At 45.6% G+C, this 22292-nt stretch overlaps 1 protein-coding gene across 1 annotated transcript in view; it reads left to right on the plus strand.

Moving 5' to 3' along the window:
• Positions 1 to 1870: 1870 nt before the first annotated feature.
• Positions 1871 to 22292, plus strand: part of TAFA3 (TAFA chemokine like family member 3) — a 99795-nt gene continuing 79373 nt past the window's right edge. The window contains exon 1 of the mRNA XM_066624671.1: positions 1871 to 1982. Coding sequence (XP_066480768.1) covers positions 1871 to 1982 — 112 coding nt within the window. The remainder of the gene's footprint in view (positions 1983 to 22292) is intronic.

The raw sequence follows: 22292 nt of genomic DNA on the forward strand, positions 1-22292 counted from the left end.
TTGTTGCACTGGTATCTGTGAACTGTCAGTGTGGCATTGCCAAGATGGACTTAGGATTTGATGGATGTCACACCAACACCTGTGCGCTATCGGTGCAGTGTCCAAATAGGATTGGGCTGTTGAATAGGCTCTGTCCATTGCAACTTCTAAGCAACTGTTTCTGTTCACTTTCAGATGCCCTGATGTTTGCCCTTCTTTGTAAAACCCGAGTCTATCTGAGATTGGCAAATGCACAGACGGTAGCTGTGAAGCCCCAATAGGAGGTAAATATAATTACTTCAATGTTTCTTTCAGAGATGGTCTTTTCTTTGCCTTCAAAAAAACAAACGAAAAACTTCTTATGTGTTGGGTGGTTCTTGGCAAAAGGGTATGTGTTTAACAGTTAGCCCTTTTTGGAAATGCTTGGCTGCCTTTTTACTGCCCCTTCCCTTTCTCTGGCGCTCTGCATTTTTTGAGGATGAATTGCTTGTGGCAACAGATTGGTTTGCTGCATTGTGAAGTTAGTGGGATTATAATGTTGCAATGATTGGGCAGCCCAATCCTACTCAAGTCCCTCCATGGTGATGCAGCTGCGCCAATGTGGATTGGGCCACTAGTTATTCATTTTGCAGCAAAAGGAGACAACACAAAAGTATTGATGGCAATCTGGTTATTTGTAACGCATGCTTTGTGGATCGCTGTAGCTATCTGGAATAGGGACCTCCAGAAGGAGTGGTTGGGCTCTTTCCTGGTAAGTCTTGGTTGATTTCTAGATTCCTGTGGGTTTCTGGCTACAGTTATTTAAAAGCAGCAACATCTAAAAGGCCTTCTTTCTAAATTAGGTGGTTAAATGCAGAAAGCTTGGGGGAGGAGGAAAATGTGGGCTGGAATTTTGTACAAAAAGGCTATGTGCTGAATTTTCGAATTGTAAACAAATTCCTGGACTGCGAATGTGCTCGGAGGTACATTGTGCCTGAATGCTAAGTAAATGTCCTTTTCCTCCCAAACCACTGTTTTTCACCTTGATCTGGTTGGTGAATCTCAGTTGTAGCAGAACAAGCAAACCAGCAACCCCAAAATACATACCTTCAGCTTGAAGTCTGCCCACCTGGCCCAGAGGAGCTGCCTGGCCTTTCTGTCTCACTAGGTCCCAACCAGAGGAAGAACAGTATATAACATTTGCTGTACTGTAATTTGGTGTATTCGAGGACAGCTTGTTATGGCTTTTCTTGGGACTTTTCTCATAGAATGGATTGTATAGTAGCAGGTCAATTCAAGAACAATCCAGCCACTTCCATTGGAGGAATGTGTGGCAGTATCTTCAGGTAGCTCAGAAGGGCATGACTAGTGTGCGTATATATTTTAAGGTTTTGGACATTCTCAACCAATTTTTAAAATTATTTAACATGCATGTGAGCGCACATGTTTTTAGATTGTAAAAGAATGGTGTAAACTGCCATTGTTGTCAAACATTTTAGGAAAGTGTAGAAATGATGAGATGTGTGCAGTGGCATAGCAGGTGGGGGCGGACCTCTCCAGGTGCCAGGCTGATGCTGAATTGGGCCACCACCAGCAGGAAAGTGTGTTTTGGTGGCAGCAGGTAAGGCAGAACTGTCCTTTCAGTCTGTGTGCGGCCTCCAGAAGTGCCTTTCTAAGACCCCCAGGAGTCCTTTGAGGCCCGGGATGTGTGTGGGGAGGGGTGTTAAAAATTTATGGGTCTTGGGTGCCAGGTGCCCTAACTACACCCCTGGACATGTGAGATCAGCTGTATAGGTTCCAAGAAGAAGGTCTTGATCGATGAGCTTCTATTGCAACAGCCTCCTTCAATGTTTGTCCTTCAGGCAGTCTATTCATGCCATGTGGATTGAATTCTTTTGTTTTGCTTTACAGAATGAGTGAGAGGGACCTCCGAAGCTTGAGCAAAGGGGTGTTGGTGCTCTCTCTCTGCCTTATAACGCTATGGGGAAGGCTGACGCTGGCATCACATCATAGAAGCCATTCAGGTCAGCCTCGATGATCTCTTCCATACATATGTGGAATCTTGGATTGTAGCTACAGAGCTTTGATGAAACTGACGTTGGCTGTATTATTCATTTGACTTTTATGTACCTATGCACCTTAGAGAAGTTGCGCAATTATACTAACAGAACTCCTCAGAAATATTGAAATGATGATTTTGAGAGGCACGAATAGGTACTATGCCACCATTTCTCTCACAAAGTTTTTTAGTTTCAGCCAGCCAGCCCAGCTTTTGGCAATTGAAGAGAGAGGAAGAAGCAGTCCATATGATGTGGACTTGGTCCAGCATGGATATCAATAAAGTTGGGACAAAGGGAAGGGGAGAAAAGGCAAACTGAAGGGGCCCAGTGTCCGTTGAGGGGCTGGACAGAGCACCCCATTTAAAGTCAACATCTCCAGCCTCTTCTAGGACCCTTAACCCTGGCTCTTGCATAAACTACGTTGACCTGAGTCTCAAACATAAAATGTTGACTGCAGACTGGATCATGACCCACTTCTGGTTCCCAACTCCTGTTGAAGATCTAGGATTGAATAAGTTTGCTGCCGTGTGCAGTATTGTGTTCTAAGCAGAACAGCACAACTTTCAGGGTTGGTGCCAGGTTGCTGGGGGCCCTGAGGGAAAGCCCCGCATTGAACTGCCAAAAGAGCCCCATGCACACTTTCTGATGGTGCATTCAGTGCTAGTATCCCCACTGATACAGAGGGTTCTGGAGCTGATCTGTCAGATGGCCCTCAGTTGGGTGTAGACCCTCTGGCTGTGACCAGCCTGGCCAACCTTTGATGCCATCCTTAACAACTTTATTCACAGTGAGAAAATAAAGAGAATATTGTTCATTAAGCAGATTTTTTTTGGGGGGGGGGGGAATCTGGGCTTAATGCCCAGGTTTAGCCCTATAGGATTTATATTCTTGACATATTTATTGTGTGCAGCTGGGAGTGCTGTAGTGGTAAATCTTTTTGTTAGAATGCATGGCAAAACTTGAAAAGTAATCTATGAATATTCCATGGTGGGTATAATATCTTGGTTTTTATTGTGTTTTGTATTTGAATTTTAAAACATGTTCTTTTTTAACTGTAGTGATTTCAGAGGACTGGAACTGATCTTGGCTTAGCCACCTTTTCTTGATGTCAGTTATGGAATGGATGTTGATCCCAAATCTCCGTTATGTGGTGGCAGGCAGTCATTTGGTCATTATTGGTATTTGTCCCAAACTAATGACTCACATCTACAACCTATAAGTTCATCCGTATCCTAGTCCACAGGGGACCGCTGCAATCAAACTCTTTCTCCCAGCTCCATCTTATTTGCTGGCTACAGCCTTACTTGGAGAGATGGGGATTTGATGATCATCAGTGTTTTTCTAACAGCTGAACTTAACTACAGCGCTATAATATGCCCCACGAAGGGATTTCTTACAGAATTCCTTGATCCTCTGATACAGAATGTGGTAGCCTGGCTTTGTGAATGTGTCAGTTACCACAAGTAACAAATGTGACCACAAGTTTACACAACTGTACTGGCTACCAGTCTGTTCTCTGCCTGCTTCAAGGTATGATTCTGACACCAAAATTCTAAATGGTTTGCAGCTGGCCTACTTAAAAGAATGTCTCTCCTTATAGCCCTCTTAGACTTGAAATTTGAGCTGATCATTGCCCCACATCTTCACAATGTGGGAAGTATCGTCTGTGGGGTGAGGGCCTGAAAGTCTTCCCCAGTTGTTGCTCCTGGTCCTTTATGGAATAAATGTATGCCTTTTTCTTTTTTTATTTCATTTGCCTTTTTTAAATATTGTCAGTTGTTAGTCATAGGCACTTCAGAGAAGGAAAAAATCTTCTTCTGTACTCTCCGCCTTGTGATTTTGCATAATTTTTTATTCTGAGTGTGAATTTTAATTTTCTTTTATCTAATTTTAATTTGGTAAATTCCATATTCTGCTGTGAACCATGTATTCTTTTTATTTTTTTTAAGCAGTATGGAAATACTTAGTAAATATAAAACAAATCCTATGTAGGTCACAGTAATAAGCACAGACAATATTTGTGCTCAGAAAAACTGTCCAGCTTTTAATTTTCATAAATTTATTTTTTTTTTCCCCAAGGAAGGGGGAAAAGCTCCAGTAGCTTCATAAAGGAACTAATGTGTTTCATCCTCAAGCAACTGAACTGTGACTGCAGTCTTTCCCTAGCTCTTTGGGTCACATTTGTGAGAGTGAAATAAGACACTCTCTCACTGTTTCCCTTTACATGTAAATCCTCTCTCTGCCTTCCCTCATTGGCTAGAAGAATTGAAGGCTCCAGGAGTAGGCAATTCTCACTGAACAATTGCACAGAATGCTACCTGCATGTTTAGCTCCTGGCTCATTTCTCGGCTTCCCAAACACCTAGAAACTTGCTTATTATATATCACCATCATTTTTTTATTTGTTGAAATGAAAGCTGTCAATTGGGCAGCCCAATCTTAACTTGTGCTGGCACAGCCCTGCCCTAAAACGCCTCCTCCCCACCTCCAACTGGCCTCTCCCAGCCCATGTGCCACCTGGCAAACACATATTAGTGCCAGATTGTTCAGGTTTGGATCTGGTGCCAGCAGGTTGGTGTATACCTTTAGGCCAGTGCTGCCGGCTCTTGAGTGCTTTATGGCATATTTGCAATACTTGGAGCTGGCACTGGGAAAGTGCCGGCCCAGCCTAAGTTTTTAGGATTATGCTGTAAGTCAGCTAATGAGTGAAACAGGCACTGGGTAGGAAGCCTACATGAAAAAGTCACCAATCCATGTGATATAGCAACACTTGGAGCCATAAAATGGAGAAGCAAGCTCTCTACCTTAAGGGACAAAGATGAAAATTTTGTGATAACTCCTAGTTAGCGAGGGCAACAGAGTCTGCCCGGTTGGGCAGTGATGGAGGACACACCTGGCCAGGTTGTCTCCTTGATCCCTCAGTATTGGTGGTAGTGATAGACCCCAATGTGCCATTGGGGACAGACATGAGTGGCCCAGTGCAGACCTTTGCCCACTGCCCACAGCAGACTGGCACTAGCAGAGCTCCCACTGTCTTCTGTGATGGTGGGGAGATCTGAATTAAGACCATGGTGTGAACACCTTTTCCCTCCATGCATTGATTCCCCTTCTAGCTGAAGATGAGATAATCTATGGTACAATTTAATGCTCATCTTTTTTCCTTTCTGTGGGTGATTTGACTTGGATGTGATGGGGGAGCTTATACTTCCCTCCACATTATAGCCTTGATCCAAATTGGGTGGGGGGGGGGGAAGAGATCCCTTCAGCTGCTTTTGAAATATAAGGAAACATCAGGATAATGGTCAGGCATAATCCAGAGATAGTCATCTGGTGTTGGTCATCTGGTGTCTTGCATTTATCTAAATCCATTTCATCTAAAAGAATGGTTTCCTTGGCCAGAGCATATGATCTGCCAGATGTATGCTCTGTGTTGGGCTGGAAAGCAAAATAGCTGGCACAGACTGGAGGAGACTCATTGAGGCCCCTACACCTTTACTTGGGGGAAGGGACGAAAGACAGGCTTCTTTCAGGGAAGGGACGAAAGCCCGGCAGGGCTTCTGGATACAGCAGTCACCATTTTGGTATGCTGCTAGGAGTAAAGAATTTGGTGTATAGGGAAAAATCTAAACTTTGTAATCTGGGATCTGGATTTTTCAGAAGTTGGCAGTGTTGCACATTGCTACCATCACATCCTCATCCTGTCTGCCAACATTTTGGGCTGTCCCACTGTTTCTGCCTCTCTGAACAGAGCTCTGAGCAAAGGCATTCAGAATAGGAAACTTCAAAGGATTTCTGCTTCCATCTTTGTCCCTAATTGCTACATGCTATAAGTGAATGGCTGCTTAGGGGAGTTCTGGAGCTGTTCCTGTTCACAGGCTTTGGGAAGCCTCTTGAGTTTCCTGCAGGTGTCCAAGTTTTGTTGCTACCGTCTTGCATGTATCTCAGAGTGTAGTTGGAATTTATGGGGGGGGGGGAACAAAAGAGAGAACAAGAAACGCATAATAAGCACCTGTCTGGGGAGAATAAAGGCAAATGCGGCTTCAGTCTCAGAAGCACACCTGTGCTGTAACCATCTGAGTTGAAAATACAGTTCTGTTATTTTTTGTATGTGAATTATTTCCAAGTCTTATTTGAAAGCTATTTCCTTTTATGGGGAAAGTTGGGCAAAGTATCTGCTGGTTTGGATCTGAATTCCATTCACACAATTGCATGCATGTGTCTTATACAAAAATATGACTTCTAATGTGATTTCGGTGTGATGCTTGGATTTCGACCATTATTTGTTGAATAACCCAGCTTGTTTTATGCTCTTGCTACATTTTGGCTTCTTAGCATGGGAACACTCTTCCAGATTTCTCCTGTGTTTAGTGACCTGGTGTGAGAGAGCTGACTGTAGGCGTGAGCTCTGTGGAAAAGGCACACAAATATTGCTCAGATATTCCCAGAGACTTTTAGGGCCTCTCTGTTTTCTTGGAGTTTGCATGTAAACCTTCTGTACACTAGAATTTACTTGTGGAACCATTGACTTCCATGTTTGGAAATTGTAACAAGGAGAGCCTAAAGGCACTTTTGTTGTTGTTGCTGCATTGTTGAAAACTAAGGAAGTCAAGCCTGGGAAGTGCCTGGAAGTGAGACTGCCCATGTAAACCATTTTGAGCTTTTCTAAGAAGAAAGTGTACCGAATAAAGGTGAAATTGTAACATGAGACCCCCACAGCTGTACTATATTCCCAGATGAGTGTACTTGTTCCACATGTTGGTTCATGCAATTACCTTTCACTTGCACTGGGGAGTTAGTACCTGTGTCCGTCAATTTTCTAGAAGACAGCACTGGCTCATATGGCATTAGTTTTGTGCAATGTTGTCCCACTTATCTGGGGGAAAGCTATGCACGATGTACCTGACGCTTTCAGGTTTTCATTTATAATGCAACAAATGATTGTGTGGCTGAGTCCATAATCAGATGAAAAGTTTTATCTTTGTCATTCTGATCCCACTGTTACATTAATGATGTGCAGAAGTAAAATACAGTGCTTTTACTTACAAGGTCTTACAAGGTCACGTGCTCCACAGTTGCACTACAATCAGTAGTTGGCAACCTTCAGTCTCGAAAGACTATGGTATCGTGCTCTGAAAGGTGGTTCTGGAACAGCGTCTAGTGTGGCTGAAAAGGCCGAGTCGGGAGTGACAATCCCTTCCACACTGGGAGCAAGTGCAGTCTGTCCCTGGCCTGTCTCCCTGGCTATGGGCCTTCCTTCTTTGCCTCTTTGCCTCAGACTGTTGGCCAAGTGTCTCTTCAAACTGGGAAAGGCCATGCTGCACAGCCTGCCTCCAAGCGGGCCACTCAGAGGCCAGGGTTTCCCACTTGTTGAGGTCCACTCCTAAGGCCTTCAGATCCCTCTTGCAGATGTCCTTGTATCGCAGCTGTGGTCTACCTGTAGGGCGCTTTCCTTGCACGAGTTCTCCATAGAGGAGATCCTTTGGGATCCGGCCATCATCCATTTTCACGACATGACCGAGCCAACGCAGGCGTCCCTGTTTCAGTAGTGCATACATGCTAGGGATTCCAGCACGTTCCAGGACTGTGTTGTTTGGAATTTTGTCCTGCCAGGTGATGCCGAGAATACGTCGGAGGCAGCGCATGTGGAAAGCATTCAGTTTCCTCTCCTGTTGTGAGTGAAGAGTCCATGACTCGCTGCAGTACAGAAGTGTACTCAGGACGCAAGCTCTATAGACCTGGATCTTGGTATGTTCCGTCAGCTTCTTGTTGGACCAGACTCTCTTTGTGAGTCTGGAAAACGTGGTAGCTGCTTTACCGATGCATTTGTTTAGCTCGGTATCGAGAGAAAGAGTGTCGGAGATCGTTGAGCCAAGGTACACAAAGTCATGGACAACCTCCAGTTCATGTGCAGAGATTGTAATGCAGGGAGGTGAGTCCACATCCTGAACCATGACCTGTGTTTTCTTCAGGCTGATTGTCAGTCCAAAATCTTGGCAGGCCTTGCTAAAACGATCCATGAGCTGCTGGAGATCTTTGGCAGAGTGGGTAGTGATAGCTGCATCGTCGGCAAAGAGGAAGTCACGCAGACATTTCAGCTGGACTTTGGACTTTGCTCTTAGTCTGGAGAGGTTGAAGAGCTTTCCGTCTGATCTGGTCCGGAGATAGATGCCTTCTGTTGTAGTTCCAAAGGCCTGCTTCAGCAGGACAGCGAAGAAGATCCCAAACAAGGTTGGCGCAAGAAGACAGCCCTGCTTCACGCCGCTTCGGATGTCAAAGGGGTCTGATGTGGAGCCATCCAAGACAACAGTGCCCTTCATGTCCTTGTGGAAGGATCTGATGATGCTGAGGAGCCTGGGTGGACATCCAATCTTGGGGAGAATCTTGAAGAGGCCATCCCTGCTGACCAGGTCGAAAGCCTTCGTGAGATCTATGAAGGCTATAAAGAGTGGCTGTCGTTGTTCCCTGCATTTCTCCTGCAGTTGTCTAAGGGAGAATACCATATCAGTGGTGGACCTGTTGGCTCGGAATCCGCACTGTGATTCTGGATAAACGCTCTCTGCAAGTACCTGGAGCCTCTTTAGTGCAACTCGGGCAAACAACTTTCCTACAACGCTAAGGAGAGAGATGCCACGGTAGAGATGCACTACAATAGACTAGTTTATACTGTAGCAATAATGGCCATAGGAGAATTTGTAAGTTTGTCTTCTCTTGCAATGGCTGTAGAAAACAAATTCTCTTTTGTGTTACTTTCAGCCGCATGTTGCAGGCTTTCTGGGTTTGTGGCAATCAGTTGCATGAGTGATAACCAGCTTGATGCATGGGCTTGATCATTTCTCTTTAGAGCTATAGATTTTATGAAAATTCACAGCCCAGTCCTAACCAGTGCTGTCACAGTGGGGCAGCATGGCCTATGCTGTATCCAGCGCTGGAATTGAGCAGGCTAGAAGTTGCCTTGGGGTGAGGGAACAATTGCTGGCACAAGTCCAGAATGTCCAGCCCTGCCTCTCCCAGCCTCGAATAGCCCCCTCTCTCACCATCACACTCCCTCCCCACCCCCTGCCCTGCCCTGCTCTTCGACACCCAGTGGGAGCTTCCGTGCTCTGTCAGGTGCAACTCCTTGATTCAGCATCAGTGCTGGTGCTGCTTACTCCCAGAGTGCCACAAATGTACTTTATGGCACGTTTGCGACACCCTAGGCCAGCGCAGCCATCACTATACCGGCTTACCCAAAGATTAAGATTAGGCCATTTGTCTCTGTCCATAGCTGCCAACTCTTTTGTAAACTCAGGGTGAAATCTGGACAGTGTACGAACGTTTGTATGCATGGCTCTGCAACTCTGAAGCAGGTGAATCTAAGATATGGAAGGGTTAACTGCAACTGCATTTGCTAATGTATGGTCCTAAATCTAGCCCCTGTTCCATTTGTGTTATCTTCCCCCCCCCCGATAAAACAAAACTAATCCCATAATCTCTAACATCATTGCTTAAAACCAACCTATATCTCCCAGCTTAGCCATTTCAAACAATGCGTGAACATCTTTCTTTCTTTATCTTCTTGCTAACCTGTAGCGAGGTGCATATGAAGATAAACCCGCACAGTAACATTCTGTATTATTTTTGGAGAGGGCATAGGGCTTCCAAGGACATCTGCAATTTCCCCGAGTGATCTCTTGGGCATGATCTTTCCAGGGATTGGTAGGAATAAGCCTGGGATAAGCATAGGAATCGAGCAAACCTGAATCATGTGGGTGGGAAGATACAGATTTGTAATGTTGGATGGTGCAGTTGTCCAGCTGCCAGGTTTTTGTTTCACCATCAGGCTTGGGCTGTTATAACTTGCTGTCCAGAGTTTAACCAAGCGTGTTTGGCTTTTCCTCTTTTGTTTTGTCAGCTTCTGTGCCATTATGGTCACCTTGCCTTGTGTTGAGATCCTGGTATCTGTTTCTTGCTGTTGCTTATAAGGTTCAGCAGGTTTTATTATTACTTGTGCTGCTGAGTTTTAATGTTTTTACTGCCTGTTTCTTACCTTTTTTAATGGTTGCGGCTTTTTATATTATTGTATTCATTGCTTGTTATTGCTTTGCTTTTTTAATGTTGTAAGCTGCCTTGGCCCCCTGTTGTGGAGGAGAAAGATGGAGTATCAATATTTTAAATCAGTGAGAGCCAGGCCAGATAAATTACTTACACCCTCTAAAATACAGTGTGGAATGTATATTCTATATACCTAAAAACTGAGTTACAACCCAGTTCTAACTTAACCCCCCTCCTTCTGATGCAGCCATGTGAACAGAGTGTGCACCCCATCCTGTGGTGGTGGGGGCAGTCATGCAGTTCTCCTGATGTAAGAGAATTTTCATTCCCTTTCCATGAGGCATCTTCCACTACCTGAATGGGTTATCTCCTTTACTGCCTGACTAAAGGAGAGGGAAGAAGGGAGCGAACAGGGATAGGATCCAAGTGCATTCCAGTGCTATAGGGAATCCACCCTTCCCCTCCCATGTTCCATCTCCCACCTGCCCCTCCCCACCCAGACCCTCTTTCCCCTCTCCCCTCTCCTCCCTGTTCCTCCACCACCAGTTGATTTCATCTTAAGTTGCTCTCCTCAGAGATGTGTACAGTGGGTAAACAGGAACCTAACTTTCCCAGACTGAGTGAAAGAGCTGTTGTCAACTACTGACTACCCTCTGACCTCACCATGGCCAAATACATGGTCCAAATCTCCTCTCCACAACTGATTTGTCCTGGAGGAAAACGTTCTTATGGGCATCAGATTTTTTCTGGAGCAGATCGGAGTTGCAGAAATCCCAATCCAGATTGGAACTCTGGTTGGGGTCAGGCAGTAGTTCCCTCCCTCCCCATTCTATGTGTCTGATGCATGGCAGGGTGGGGGGTGATCTGACTGCTATTTACTAAACACGAAACCTGCATTCTAACTCTGGTCATGCATATAACATGATGTCTAGTTCAGGAGTGTCAAACCTGTTGCCCACCTGTAGTGGGCTTAACAGTGTCATGGTGCCTGCTGAGGGCTGGAAGTGACATCATTAAGTGGCAAGTGACTTCATTAAGCAGATGATGGCCAGAAATAAGCACTGTGTACTTATGCGCTTTGTGCATAGAAACTCATTAGCTGCAAATGACAGAAGAGAAAATGTACAAATCGTGATCATATTTGCAAGATAAGAGAACCGAATTCTCATGTTGGGAGAGCCCAATTATCAGACCGGGGTCCGGCCTTTCAGTACTGGTGTTTCTGCCACAATGTCACTTCACAGCTGAGAGGTGGTCTGCGAAGTGACACTGTTGTGGTAGGGTGTAGGAGTTTCTAGCAGAGCGAAAAACAAGCGGCAGCACAACAGAAACTTGAGACTAATGTCCAAGGCAAATGTCAGGAGGCAAAGAAGTACTCGACACGAAAGTTAGGTTCCATCACCAAGGTATATTATTTACAAGGATATTTACCATAACATGGTCAAACATACAGCAACCCACATACACGGCATCCTGATTCCTATGCCCCCTAACACCCAATTGAGTGTTTGTCAGCAGCCTTGTTTTATGCACAAGGCATGCCCACAATCAGGTGCACAGAGTTAGCAATCTGTAACAGCTGCTACTTGCTACAGACAGAATATTGAAACATAGTGCTTGTCACATTTCCTCCTGTGCGCAGGACCTGAGTGATTTCCTGGGTTCAGACCTCAACAGACACCTCGGCAAAAGGGTGGCCCTGCATGATAACCGGGCTCTCCCAGCACCTCAGAAGCATCTCCCTCTCATACCTCTCTTGATCTGCCCCTTATTCTGTATCATTCCTTGCCTTCTGAGGCCTCCTTCCATCTCTTTCTCCCAGAGCCTCGGCAGAAGAGGTGCTGCTGAAAAGGTAGCTCTGGGAGAGCCTTGTTATAATGGCAGCCAGATAAAGAGCTTCCAGGGGTTGCATCCAGTCTGCAGGCTTTATGTTTGACACCCCTGGGTTAGTTTGATTCTGACAAACCAGCAAAGAAGGGCGACACCTTGGGAAGCTGGTGTGCTGGCAGGGGCAACAAACTCATAGGCTCTATTGTACAGTCCTCCACATGTTTTGAGCACTTGGCTCTTCTTCAGGGGAAATAGCTAACAAAAGTTGCTAGAGCAAGCTAACTTAATCTGAATGTGTGTGTCTGTTTTGACAATTGTTAGTGAGTAGCCTCCAGGCTGCTGTATTTCTTTATCTCTAAGTACTATTCTTAGGGAATTGCTTCTAGGAGCAAGACCAGAATGTAGAAAGTCTGCCTAGAGGAGCACACCTTCCACTTGGAAACTTGCTATGATCCATGCTGTTTGCTTGTTTGCTTTATACGCTCAGACACTTTGCTACAATATAGGAAATTTCTTTCTGAAATACAGATTCTAAGGCAGTGACCGAAAATCATTCTTTTGTGACTCTCCCCTTTGCAAAGCAAGAGCAAGGATTTCTAGACAGAGAAACGGAGTTCATCCCAGGAAATGCTGCTGCTTCTTATAGTTCTGCTTTTCAGCGAAAATAAAGGCTCAGAGCCATTCACATTGCAAAGAATTAGGAGGATGGTTCCCCCAAAGGGGATCACAATCTCAGGACATAAGGGAGACATCAGCAAACAGCCACTGAGAGAGATACTGTGCTGGGATGAATAGGGACAGTTACTCTCCCCTTGCTAAATATAAGAGAGCCACCATTTTTTAAAAGTGTCTCTTTGCCCAGTTATTAAGGGCAAACTGCCAATGGTCCAGACTGCTGAAGACTTCACAGATGTGAACAAAGCACAGACATTTAATTCAGCTGGCCATGTTTACTTGCGATGTGGACCCAGAGGCAGGCAGATCAAAGGGAAAGGAAGAGATGCCGGAACAGCGTGCTGTCCCATGGAGCCCCTTAAAGTCCATTAAGTAAGGACTTGGGGAAGGTAAAATGCAGATGAATTATAGGAATTGTAGCAGCAGTTAGTGTATGCTATGTGCGTGGCAGTTTATTGTGTCATGTGCTTGAAGGAAGGAAGCACTCAGGTAGACTGGTGGGAAGAAAAGATGCGAGGGAGGAATGAAATGCTCACAGCCTATTAGGGAGGGCCTTCTAAAACCATAGATATAAACCAGAATGTTGATTGCAATGAACAAAATCTGAAGCTAGCCAGGAGTTAACTGTAGTGTGCAGTTCTTATGACAAACCATATGAGAAATCGAATAAGGGAGAAGTTTACAGTGTATTGTCCCAAATATACTTTTTAAAATGTTTGTTTATGGAGTAACAAAAGGTAAAAAGTAGAGTTTCGAAAGAAGCCACACGTTACACATTACTACTTAGATGTTTACTCCTAAATAAAATACAAAACAAAAAGGTAAAAAAGTTTACTTTTCATATGTATAAAATCAAATTCCCATAACTCAAATGCATGTATCAAGTCATAAAATGCCCTGTCTTTGAGTAACTCTCTGAACACCTTTGGTGGCACCCAGTGACTGACAGCACAATCCTATGCATATCTACTCAGAAGTGAGCCCCACTGATTTCCAGGGGACTTACTCCCAGGAAAGTGTGCATAAGAGGATGACAACAACTGAAAAGCAAGAGGGACTTACATTAGGCATGTGAGGTCCTCGTTTCTTCAGAATGCATCTTTCCTGTAAGCATCATCACCTGTAAAACATCTTTACTGTTTCATACATGAATGTGACTTCTGTGGAAGAAGTAGCTTGCTTCTCCTTTGTCACCTTACATGGTGAGCACACACAAAGCCTATTTCTCCACATGCACCCAGGCCAGGTAGCTTTGCTGGTGCAACATACAGGTATGCACATGAGGAATGAGGCAGTTTCTCCACAGAGGAAATGATCCCTTTATAGGAAACTGGCCCTGTATGGAGAGCTATTTAGTTCTGGACATGCTGCTCGCTCCAGTGAAATGAAAGACGTGCTCATCAGAGACTTTCACGTAGGTCCCTTTTTGCTTTTTTATACTGTACAGGATAATGAAAACCTGTAAATAAATATCACTTCTTACTCCCCTCCCCCCCATTTAGTATTGGCAACCTTCAGTCTCGAAAGACTATGGTATCGCGCTCTGAAAGGTGGTTCTGGCACAGCGTCTAGTGTGGCTGAAAAGGCCAATCCGGGAGTGACAATCCCTTCCACACCGGGAGCAAGTGCAGTCTGTCCCTGGTCTGTCTCCCTGGCTATGGGCCTTCCTTCTTTGCCTCTTAGCCTCAGACTGTTGGCAAAGTGTCTCTTCAAACTGGGAAAGGCCATGCTGCACAGCCTGCCTCCAAGCAGACTAACTACACACTGGGTAAAGAAATATTTTCTTTTGTCTGTCCTAACTCTCCCAACACTCAAATTTAGTGGATGTCTCCTGGTTTTGGTGTTGTGTGAGAAGGAAAAGAACATCCACCTATCCACTTTATCCATCCCCTGCATAATTTTGTGTTTCAATCATGTTCCCTCAATATTTGATTTTGGGATATCTCTCCAGTTGCGGGGAAATCTGTTGCTCCTAACCTTCATACTCCCCCATATACATTTCAGTTGTATATCTGAGAGCTGCATCACCTCACTTTAGGTGTGTGTTCTACTACACCCTAATCCAGGGGTTCCCAAAGTGATGCCTTAGGGCAGTGGTTCCCAAACTGTGAGTCGTGGCCCCCAGGGAGCCGCGGAAACCAGCCAGGGGAACCACGGAACCCTTGTGAAAAACCCACCTCCCTATGCAATGTATAGGATTGTAGCCCTAGTGGGGAGCCTGGTCTAGTGGCCCAGTAGGTCAAGTGAGCTGCCAGGCGAAAAAGCTTGGGAATCACTGCCTTAGGGTGTCATGGCACACTCACGTGGGTGCTGTGGGATGGCCCATCTAGTGGCCTCTCCTACCTGTTCCTCTGAGCACCATCATGGATCTTGCAAAATCTTCCAGGATCCAAGATGGTGGCACCCAAGTATCAATTGGGTGCCACCATCTTGGATCTTGCAAGATGGTGGCACCCAAATCTCGTGATAGTTGGGTCTTGGAGCTTGGCTGGTGGTGCCTGGCTGAGCTGGGAAGTAGAGCTGTCATGACCCAGGTAAGTTTGGGGGAAATCTATTACGTATGTTTCCTGCTCTCTTTTGGCTGTTGTGTTTGCTGCTGGTTCTTGGTGTCATCCACAGTTTTTCTTGGGTGCTCTCACATACTGCCCTATATCTGCTTCTTGCCTGCTTTGTCCCTTGAACAGTATAGCCGCAAATATGATCTACTGGTTGATGGGTCAGCCAGTGTTTGTATTACTTCCCATTTCCCTCCTTTGAAGACAGGGAATAAATGAAATATGTGTGTTTGCTTGCAACTATATTATGAAGAATATATGAAGCTGCTTTATCCTGAGACAGACCATTGGTCTATTGAGCCCAGTAATATCTGCTCTGACTGTCAGGAGTTCTACAGGGTTCGCCTGTTGCCTGATATCCTATTTAACTAGAAATTCCATGCAGGGATTGAACCAAGAACCTTCTGCATGCAAGGTACAAGTTGGCCCTCAGTATCTCTGGACCCTCTTTTCTATTTTTCTTTTCTATTCCTGGACCCTCTGCTGATACTGAACCTGTGAATATTGAGATCTGGGGGGGGGGGGAGCTCAGAGGACCTCTGGACGCTGGGACGGATCCAAGGAGGGGCCATGAATACATGCGCCCCCCCAAAAAACTATTGTGCCAGCAGGGAAGGATGCCTGCCAAGAAGCAGATCAAAATCAGGTGCCAGGGAAATGCCCACTGGGTGGGGTGCCGGCAAGATTGGCTGGAATGAGAGCCCAGGTCTACCCAGCAGGTATACCTGGGATCCAAGACCGGGTGGGAGTCCAGGTCTACCCACCCAGCAAACCTCAGCCACAGAGGCCATAAAGGTAAACATGGAGCCCAGGTCTACCCAGCAGGTAGATCTGTGCTCCAAGTCCAGGTGAAAGAGCAGGTCTATCCACCCAGCAAACCCTGGGCACAGAGGCCAGTTCAACCAAGAACCCAGGTCTACCTGCTTGGTTGGCCTGGGCTCTGGAGTTGGTGGTGCTCATGGCCCCCCCCCCCCAATAAAAACACTGGATCTTCCCTGTCTGATCGCAACCCAAAGTGTCTTCTGGTCATGTCCAGAGGTGTTCTGAGGTGCAGGAAAGCTTCTGAGAGGCACATTTGGTTTTTTGTCAAACAGAAATACTTTAAAAATGAACCCTGAAATCCCATCAGGATTGCAAGAGATCCAGACGTTAAAAGACACCTTAATTTCCAACTGATTGCCTGTGGTTCATATGGCTGAACAGCTCGCCATAGAACTTTCACCATGCAGTGAAAAAGAATTTGCTAGTGTTAGATGCAAACTGGATGGAAAGGCTGTCTAGAAATTTTTGTGATGGCAAATATGTCACAAGGAGAGATGAAAGCAGATGTGTCTTTTTGAGGCCTGCACAGCAGCATATCTCAGCAACACGGATTAATCAGGAGAGCAAATTTTAGGCTGCAGTTAAAATGTTCATGGATTCGTCTGCTGATTTAAATCAAAGCTTGCTGTCCTGATTATATCTTCTTTTGAGTAGTGATTAGAATTGCATATCCAAGGTACAGAGCGATTCTGCAATTGAAAGACCTGTACGTGCATGCATATAAAATTATATGTAATGTTAATGTGATAATAAGGAAGTGCAATGTTTTGAGCACAGATTGCATATAGAGATTAAGGTTAAATAATTGAAGAGACAGAAGCAAGGCAACTGTAGTCAGGCAAGGAGCATGGGGTGGTAGATAGCCTCACCCCTCGGTCACTGGAAGGCCAAGCTCCTGCTAGTTCTTTGGATGTTACTCCTGGTACAGTTTAAAATGTTTTGTTTTGTGTTTTTTTTCTCCTGCAGACATAAGAACTTGATATTCCATTTAAAAAATAATCCCAAATAAACTGAGTTGCTTAATGCGAAATTCCACCCTGGACACTGTCTTTTGTGCTTGCGTAACAACATGCCCACATGTATATGCCGGAATAGAACATCCAAGTGCCATCTTTTCCAATGGTGTGTAAGTTGCATTCAGATGTTCCATCCCTGCATGTACTTCTGGACAGAAATAGTGAACCAGGTAAATACAGGTGTGCACCACTTAACCATGGGGATCCATTATCTGATTCTCGTTGTTTTGCGATTAGGTCATTAAGTGAACATTCAGTCCACTCTATTGCTTTTGTTGTGTAAAAATACACTCCCTGCCAGACACTAGCTGGCTGCACAGGCTACTGGAGATATATTGCCTATTCTTTGCATTAAGAGCCTCTCTGTTGTGTAAACAGACACTGCTGCAGGCTATGGGAGATGCAATTGCCTAATTAAGAGCGCCTTTATTGTGCTTTGACCACCCTCATATATGCAATCCATCCTTAAGTGAACGGTTATTAAGCAGTGCATGCCTGTAGCTGCATACACCCTTCCTACTTGATGGGCTGGATCAGGGGTGTCCAAAGTGTTTGGCAGGAGGGCCACATAATCTTTCTGGCACTGTGTCGGGGGCCGGGGAAAAAAAGAATTAATTTACATTTAAAATTTGAATAAATTTACATAAATTTACATAAATGAATATATTAAAGATGAACTCATATGAATGAATGAAGGTTTTGCAATAGCTCAAGACCTATAAAAGGCCTTGCACAAAGCAAGGCTGGCCTTTGCTTTGCTGCCACTACTGCATCACAGACGTGAAACAGCAAGCAGTGGAGGGAGTCCTCATCCCACAGCTCATGTGAGAAGTCAAACAGTCCCCCTCACACTGAAAGCAGTTGCGTGGGGCTAGTGTGGGCTCCAACAAATCTCAGGAGGGCCAGTGGCTCACTGGAGACTGGGGGCTCCCTGAGGGCCGCATTGAGAATCCTCGAGGGCTGCAAGTGGCCCCAGGGCTGGGGTTTGGGCACCCCTGGGCTGGATCATAGTAACTGATTTAGCCTGAAGTTTATTGTATTCACTTAAACATGTGAGAAGATAGTACTCTTTTTACCATTCCTGATGGTAGATGTTGAACTGAGGGTGAAGCTCCTTGCAGACATTTTAGGCCCATTTAGGGTGTATTCCTATGGCATTGTGGTGGCAAACTCTGCCCTTGATCTCCATGCATGCATGGAGACTCCCTGAGCAGGGAAATCCAATTGTCAGGGGTTCCTGATCATGCAGTGAGAGTTGTCCATGCAGGGAATATTAGCATCCAGTCAGCAAATGAACAATTTACATTGGCTGAGAGCAGAACTTGCTGCCATGATGCAGCACCATCTCCCACCATGCATGCTCATTGAATGCGCAAAGAATATAAGGCTGAAATGTGTTATTTGCTCAAGGCCTTATAGTGTGTTCACAGCAAAGGCAGATTTGAACCCAAGTCTCTCAGCTCTAAGCCCAACTTTTGGATCACACTGGCTCCTAAATGAGTAGTCAAACAGTAGAGAAATGAGGTGGAGGAAAAGTAACTTGCCCTGTGTCAGTTAGTACTGAAAAGTTGGATAGGATTGGGCCCTTGGAGCCCCATCCTTCCCCCCTTGTGCAGCCCAGCCAAAAAAAGGCTTGCACTGTATCCAGCAGGGTGGTGGTGGTGCATCAGTAGGCTTTGGAAGGAAAAGGGTATTTAAATCCCCTTACCTGTCTGTAAGCCTCTCACTCTGCAGTAGGCCTCCTCAGGCCTATGCCAGCAGTTTTGCTGGTGCAAGTTCAAGGAGGAAAAAGGGGCAGGGAAGCTGCAAAAAGGGGTTAGGATCTGGTGCATGCCATCACAATCACATTCAGCTCGTTCTGCAGCTTCCCCCTCCCTCTTCCCACCCCCACAGCTGAGGAGCCCAGGCTGCACTGCCGGCTCTCAGCGGTGCCCCCAAATTGACCACAAACGGAGCTCTCTGCGCTCCATTGGCAGTCATTTTGCAACAGGGTGGCGTAGTGGTTTGGGAGGTGGGCTTAGACTTGAAAGATCCAGGTTCAAATCCCCCCTCAGCCATGAAGCTTCCTGGGTGACCTTGGACCAGTCACTTTCTCTCAGCCTCACCTGCCTCAGAGGGTTGTTGTGAGGACAAAAGGAGGGGAGCAGCTGTGTACCCGTCCCTTAGCTCTTTGGAGGAAGGGCGGTATAAAAATGTGAAAAATAAGTCAGCAGCAGAAGTATATGCTGTTGAAGGCTGGTCTTTGGATTATGTGAGGCTTTATTGCACACTGCGGGAGGCAGAATTCCCAGGGTGTGCAGTGTTAGGTTGTCAATATGGTAATAATTCTCACTATTCATTTCTCAGAGCTTTTCATAGACAGTGTTACCTTTTGTTTGCCCAGTGATCTAACGAGCAGTTGTACATCTCTGGCGATAGGCAGCCTGTGCTTTTTCAGGTGATTTCATAAAGAATACGTTTGGCTGCTCATTTAAAGGTCATCTGAAATAGGACATGGTTTTAATGCTATTTGTACATGCAGGAATCAAAAGCTGTGGACTCTTACAATGCATATATGCTCCTGCATGATAAGAGTTTGCATTTTTAAAAAAAGGAAAAGATCTGGAGGTGAAATAACAGCTAAACGGGAATGAAAAGCACTGCATACAGTGCAGGAAATTGTCCAAAGCTCTCAAAGGGTTTCCTGCTGTTCAGCATTAAACACTCACTCTGATTTACCTTTGCAGAGAGAGCTGATAGATGGTTTCCTCCAACTCAGCAAGAAAGGAGAGGGGCTGGTTGTAGGAAATTCCTATTCCTATCACTTTCATTAAACATGCCCTCCAAAACAGGCCCCTCTCTCTACACAAATGCATGAGAGCAAATGAATGTCCTCTGCAGATTTCTGGAGCTTTGTGGTGGCCACACTAGCTGCCACTATCTAGAGATTCCCCAAAGCACCTATTAGCCCAATCCAATCCTATTCTTTCTCCCACCGCCAATGCAGTGATGCAAACATGGCTACTGCTGCATCCTGTGGGGGAAGGACAGGTGTGACTATCTCTTCTGGGAAGTGGCATTGCTGGGGAGTGGTGTGGACTGCACTGGGTGACATGCATGGGTGGGGGTGACACCACTACCGGTCCAAATTTTTAAAGTCTTGGTATTTTTGAATAATACCTTCATGTTATATATCATTCATTGTGTAATTTAGTGCAGAATGCAATGAAACAAATCACATTGAAATATCTCTCTTCTATCAAAAGTTATAGCCAGAAAAAGACCTGTGGGGGTAGGGCAATGGTGCATCACCACGCCCACGGCCCGAGTGTTGCCCCACTCACTGCATGGGAGGAAGTCCATCATGGGGGTGATGTGCTAGCTTCCTGTACTGGGTGAGGCATACCCTGCCTCTGTGATGCCACTGGAACATTTCTTCCCTTACCCAGGCGTAAGTCTTCACAGCAGGAAAGGGGTTCTCCATGGATCTATGCTAGTGAATTTGCTGGCACAGGTCCACGTGGAACCATGCTGCGGGATGGGAAAGGGGTTAGGATTTCATGGCCACTGCTGCTACCGAACCCACACCTTCCCATACCCAATCCACCCTTCCCCATCCCATTTCACCTTCTCCTGCCCCTGTTATCACCTCACTCTGCCCTCTCCACACTCCATCCCCCCTGCCATCCTATCTTCTTTAGAGGCCCCAGGAGAACGGGATGGCTCCAGCCTTCCTGCCAGCACTCTGGCAATATGCAACTCTGCATGCTCTCAGTGAGTTTCATGACTGCCATAAGGCAACTAGCACTGGCAGAACACATGTTCCACCAGCGCTATAACCCATTAGGATTGGGCTGTTAATCTCTATAGTACCCTAACTACACAGACCCCAATGTGTCACTGTCAGTATACTTGTGCTGACACTGGCCATAGCTGAGTTACACGTAGCAATTTAGTGCATCAAAACATCAAAGACCTTTTCACGTAGGGCTGGTTCTGATGATATCCTAGTTGGTCCAGTCCAGTCATGTAACAGTCCTCTGACTTTGGTCACACATGTTTTTTTCCCATCCAGTACGATGTTGCAACATCACCTAATTATGCCCCTGTATGTACGGGGGGCATCTTGAGAGGAGGCCTGGAGGGCTTATAATGCATTAAAAACACCACTTCTGATTTATCCATGTGTTCATCCATCCACAGAAGCCACGTGTTCTGAGATCTAAAGCTCAGTCTGAGCTCGGCAGGGGCGGATATCCTCAGCCTCTGTTGAGCTCAGAGGCCCCTCCAGAGGAGCTCTGCAGGGGCGGATATCCTCAGCCCAGAGGCCTCTCACCTCTGGAGGGGGTGCGCATGGGGGTGCTGGGGGGGCAGGACCTGATTCACGGATAAGTGAATCCACAGATATGGGCTCTGCAGATATGGGGGCCCCCATAGTATCAAAACGGCAGTGTTAAAACTGCAGTTTGAATTAAAATTTTGCCTCATAACTGGTAACAGTGTCACACCCCGCAGACATGTGCACTCATGCTGTCCCTCCTTGTGATAGGAATAGTCCAGTTGAGGCACTGTCTGGACTGGCCTATAATAGAGTTTTTTAGGTGAAAACCGAATTGGTTGTAAGGTGTACGCTTGAAATATCAGTATGAGAATGCAGTAAACAGTTTGGAAACACATGAATCGAACTGTGGCTCCTTGACTGTGGAACACTCACTGGCAAACCTGGATTTGTGTCCGTGGAATGCATGTTAACAGTCACACATGGGATTGAAGCAACTTTCTGTTTGGAGGGCATGTAATGCAGCCGTTTGGATGTTTTTGTCCTGAGTCATATGAGAAAAGCGTAACTGAACTTGCTGTACATTTTCTCATAAAGATCTAGTGAAGAAGATCTCAAACCACAAGTACTTCTAAGGGGTTGGAAAATGTTCTATTCTTGTGTAGCACAACATTTTTTCTTTTCATATCTTAATAGCATGTGTGCATCTATATAGATGTAAAAATGTAAGATACTGGAGTTTCCAGGATGCACATTTCCATCCTTCAGCCCCACTTCCCCACCTGTCCACTGAAAGGCCTTGTATATTTTGAAAAAAAACTGGAGATTTTCTTCAGTATTCCTTAACTTCTTTAGGCCTTCATGTTGAAGCTGCTTATTTCTGTTGCCTTCTTGGTATTTATAGCCTGAGATGGCAATATGGCATGTATTCGTATTAATTATGCACGTGTGACAAATGCCATTTAGGTGCTTCTCCCTGTCTCTGGGATCCAGTGTCAATTCTTCTATGCCACCTGGAGGCCAGAGGTCTGACTCAGGTCATGCATAATGACAAACCATGCTTTGGTGCTACTTCAGTGGCGTCGCTA

The sequence above is a fragment of the Tiliqua scincoides genome, chromosome 4, assembly GCF_035046505.1.
Source record: "Tiliqua scincoides isolate rTilSci1 chromosome 4, rTilSci1.hap2, whole genome shotgun sequence".
Classification (NCBI taxonomy): domain Eukaryota; kingdom Metazoa; phylum Chordata; class Lepidosauria; order Squamata; family Scincidae; genus Tiliqua; species Tiliqua scincoides.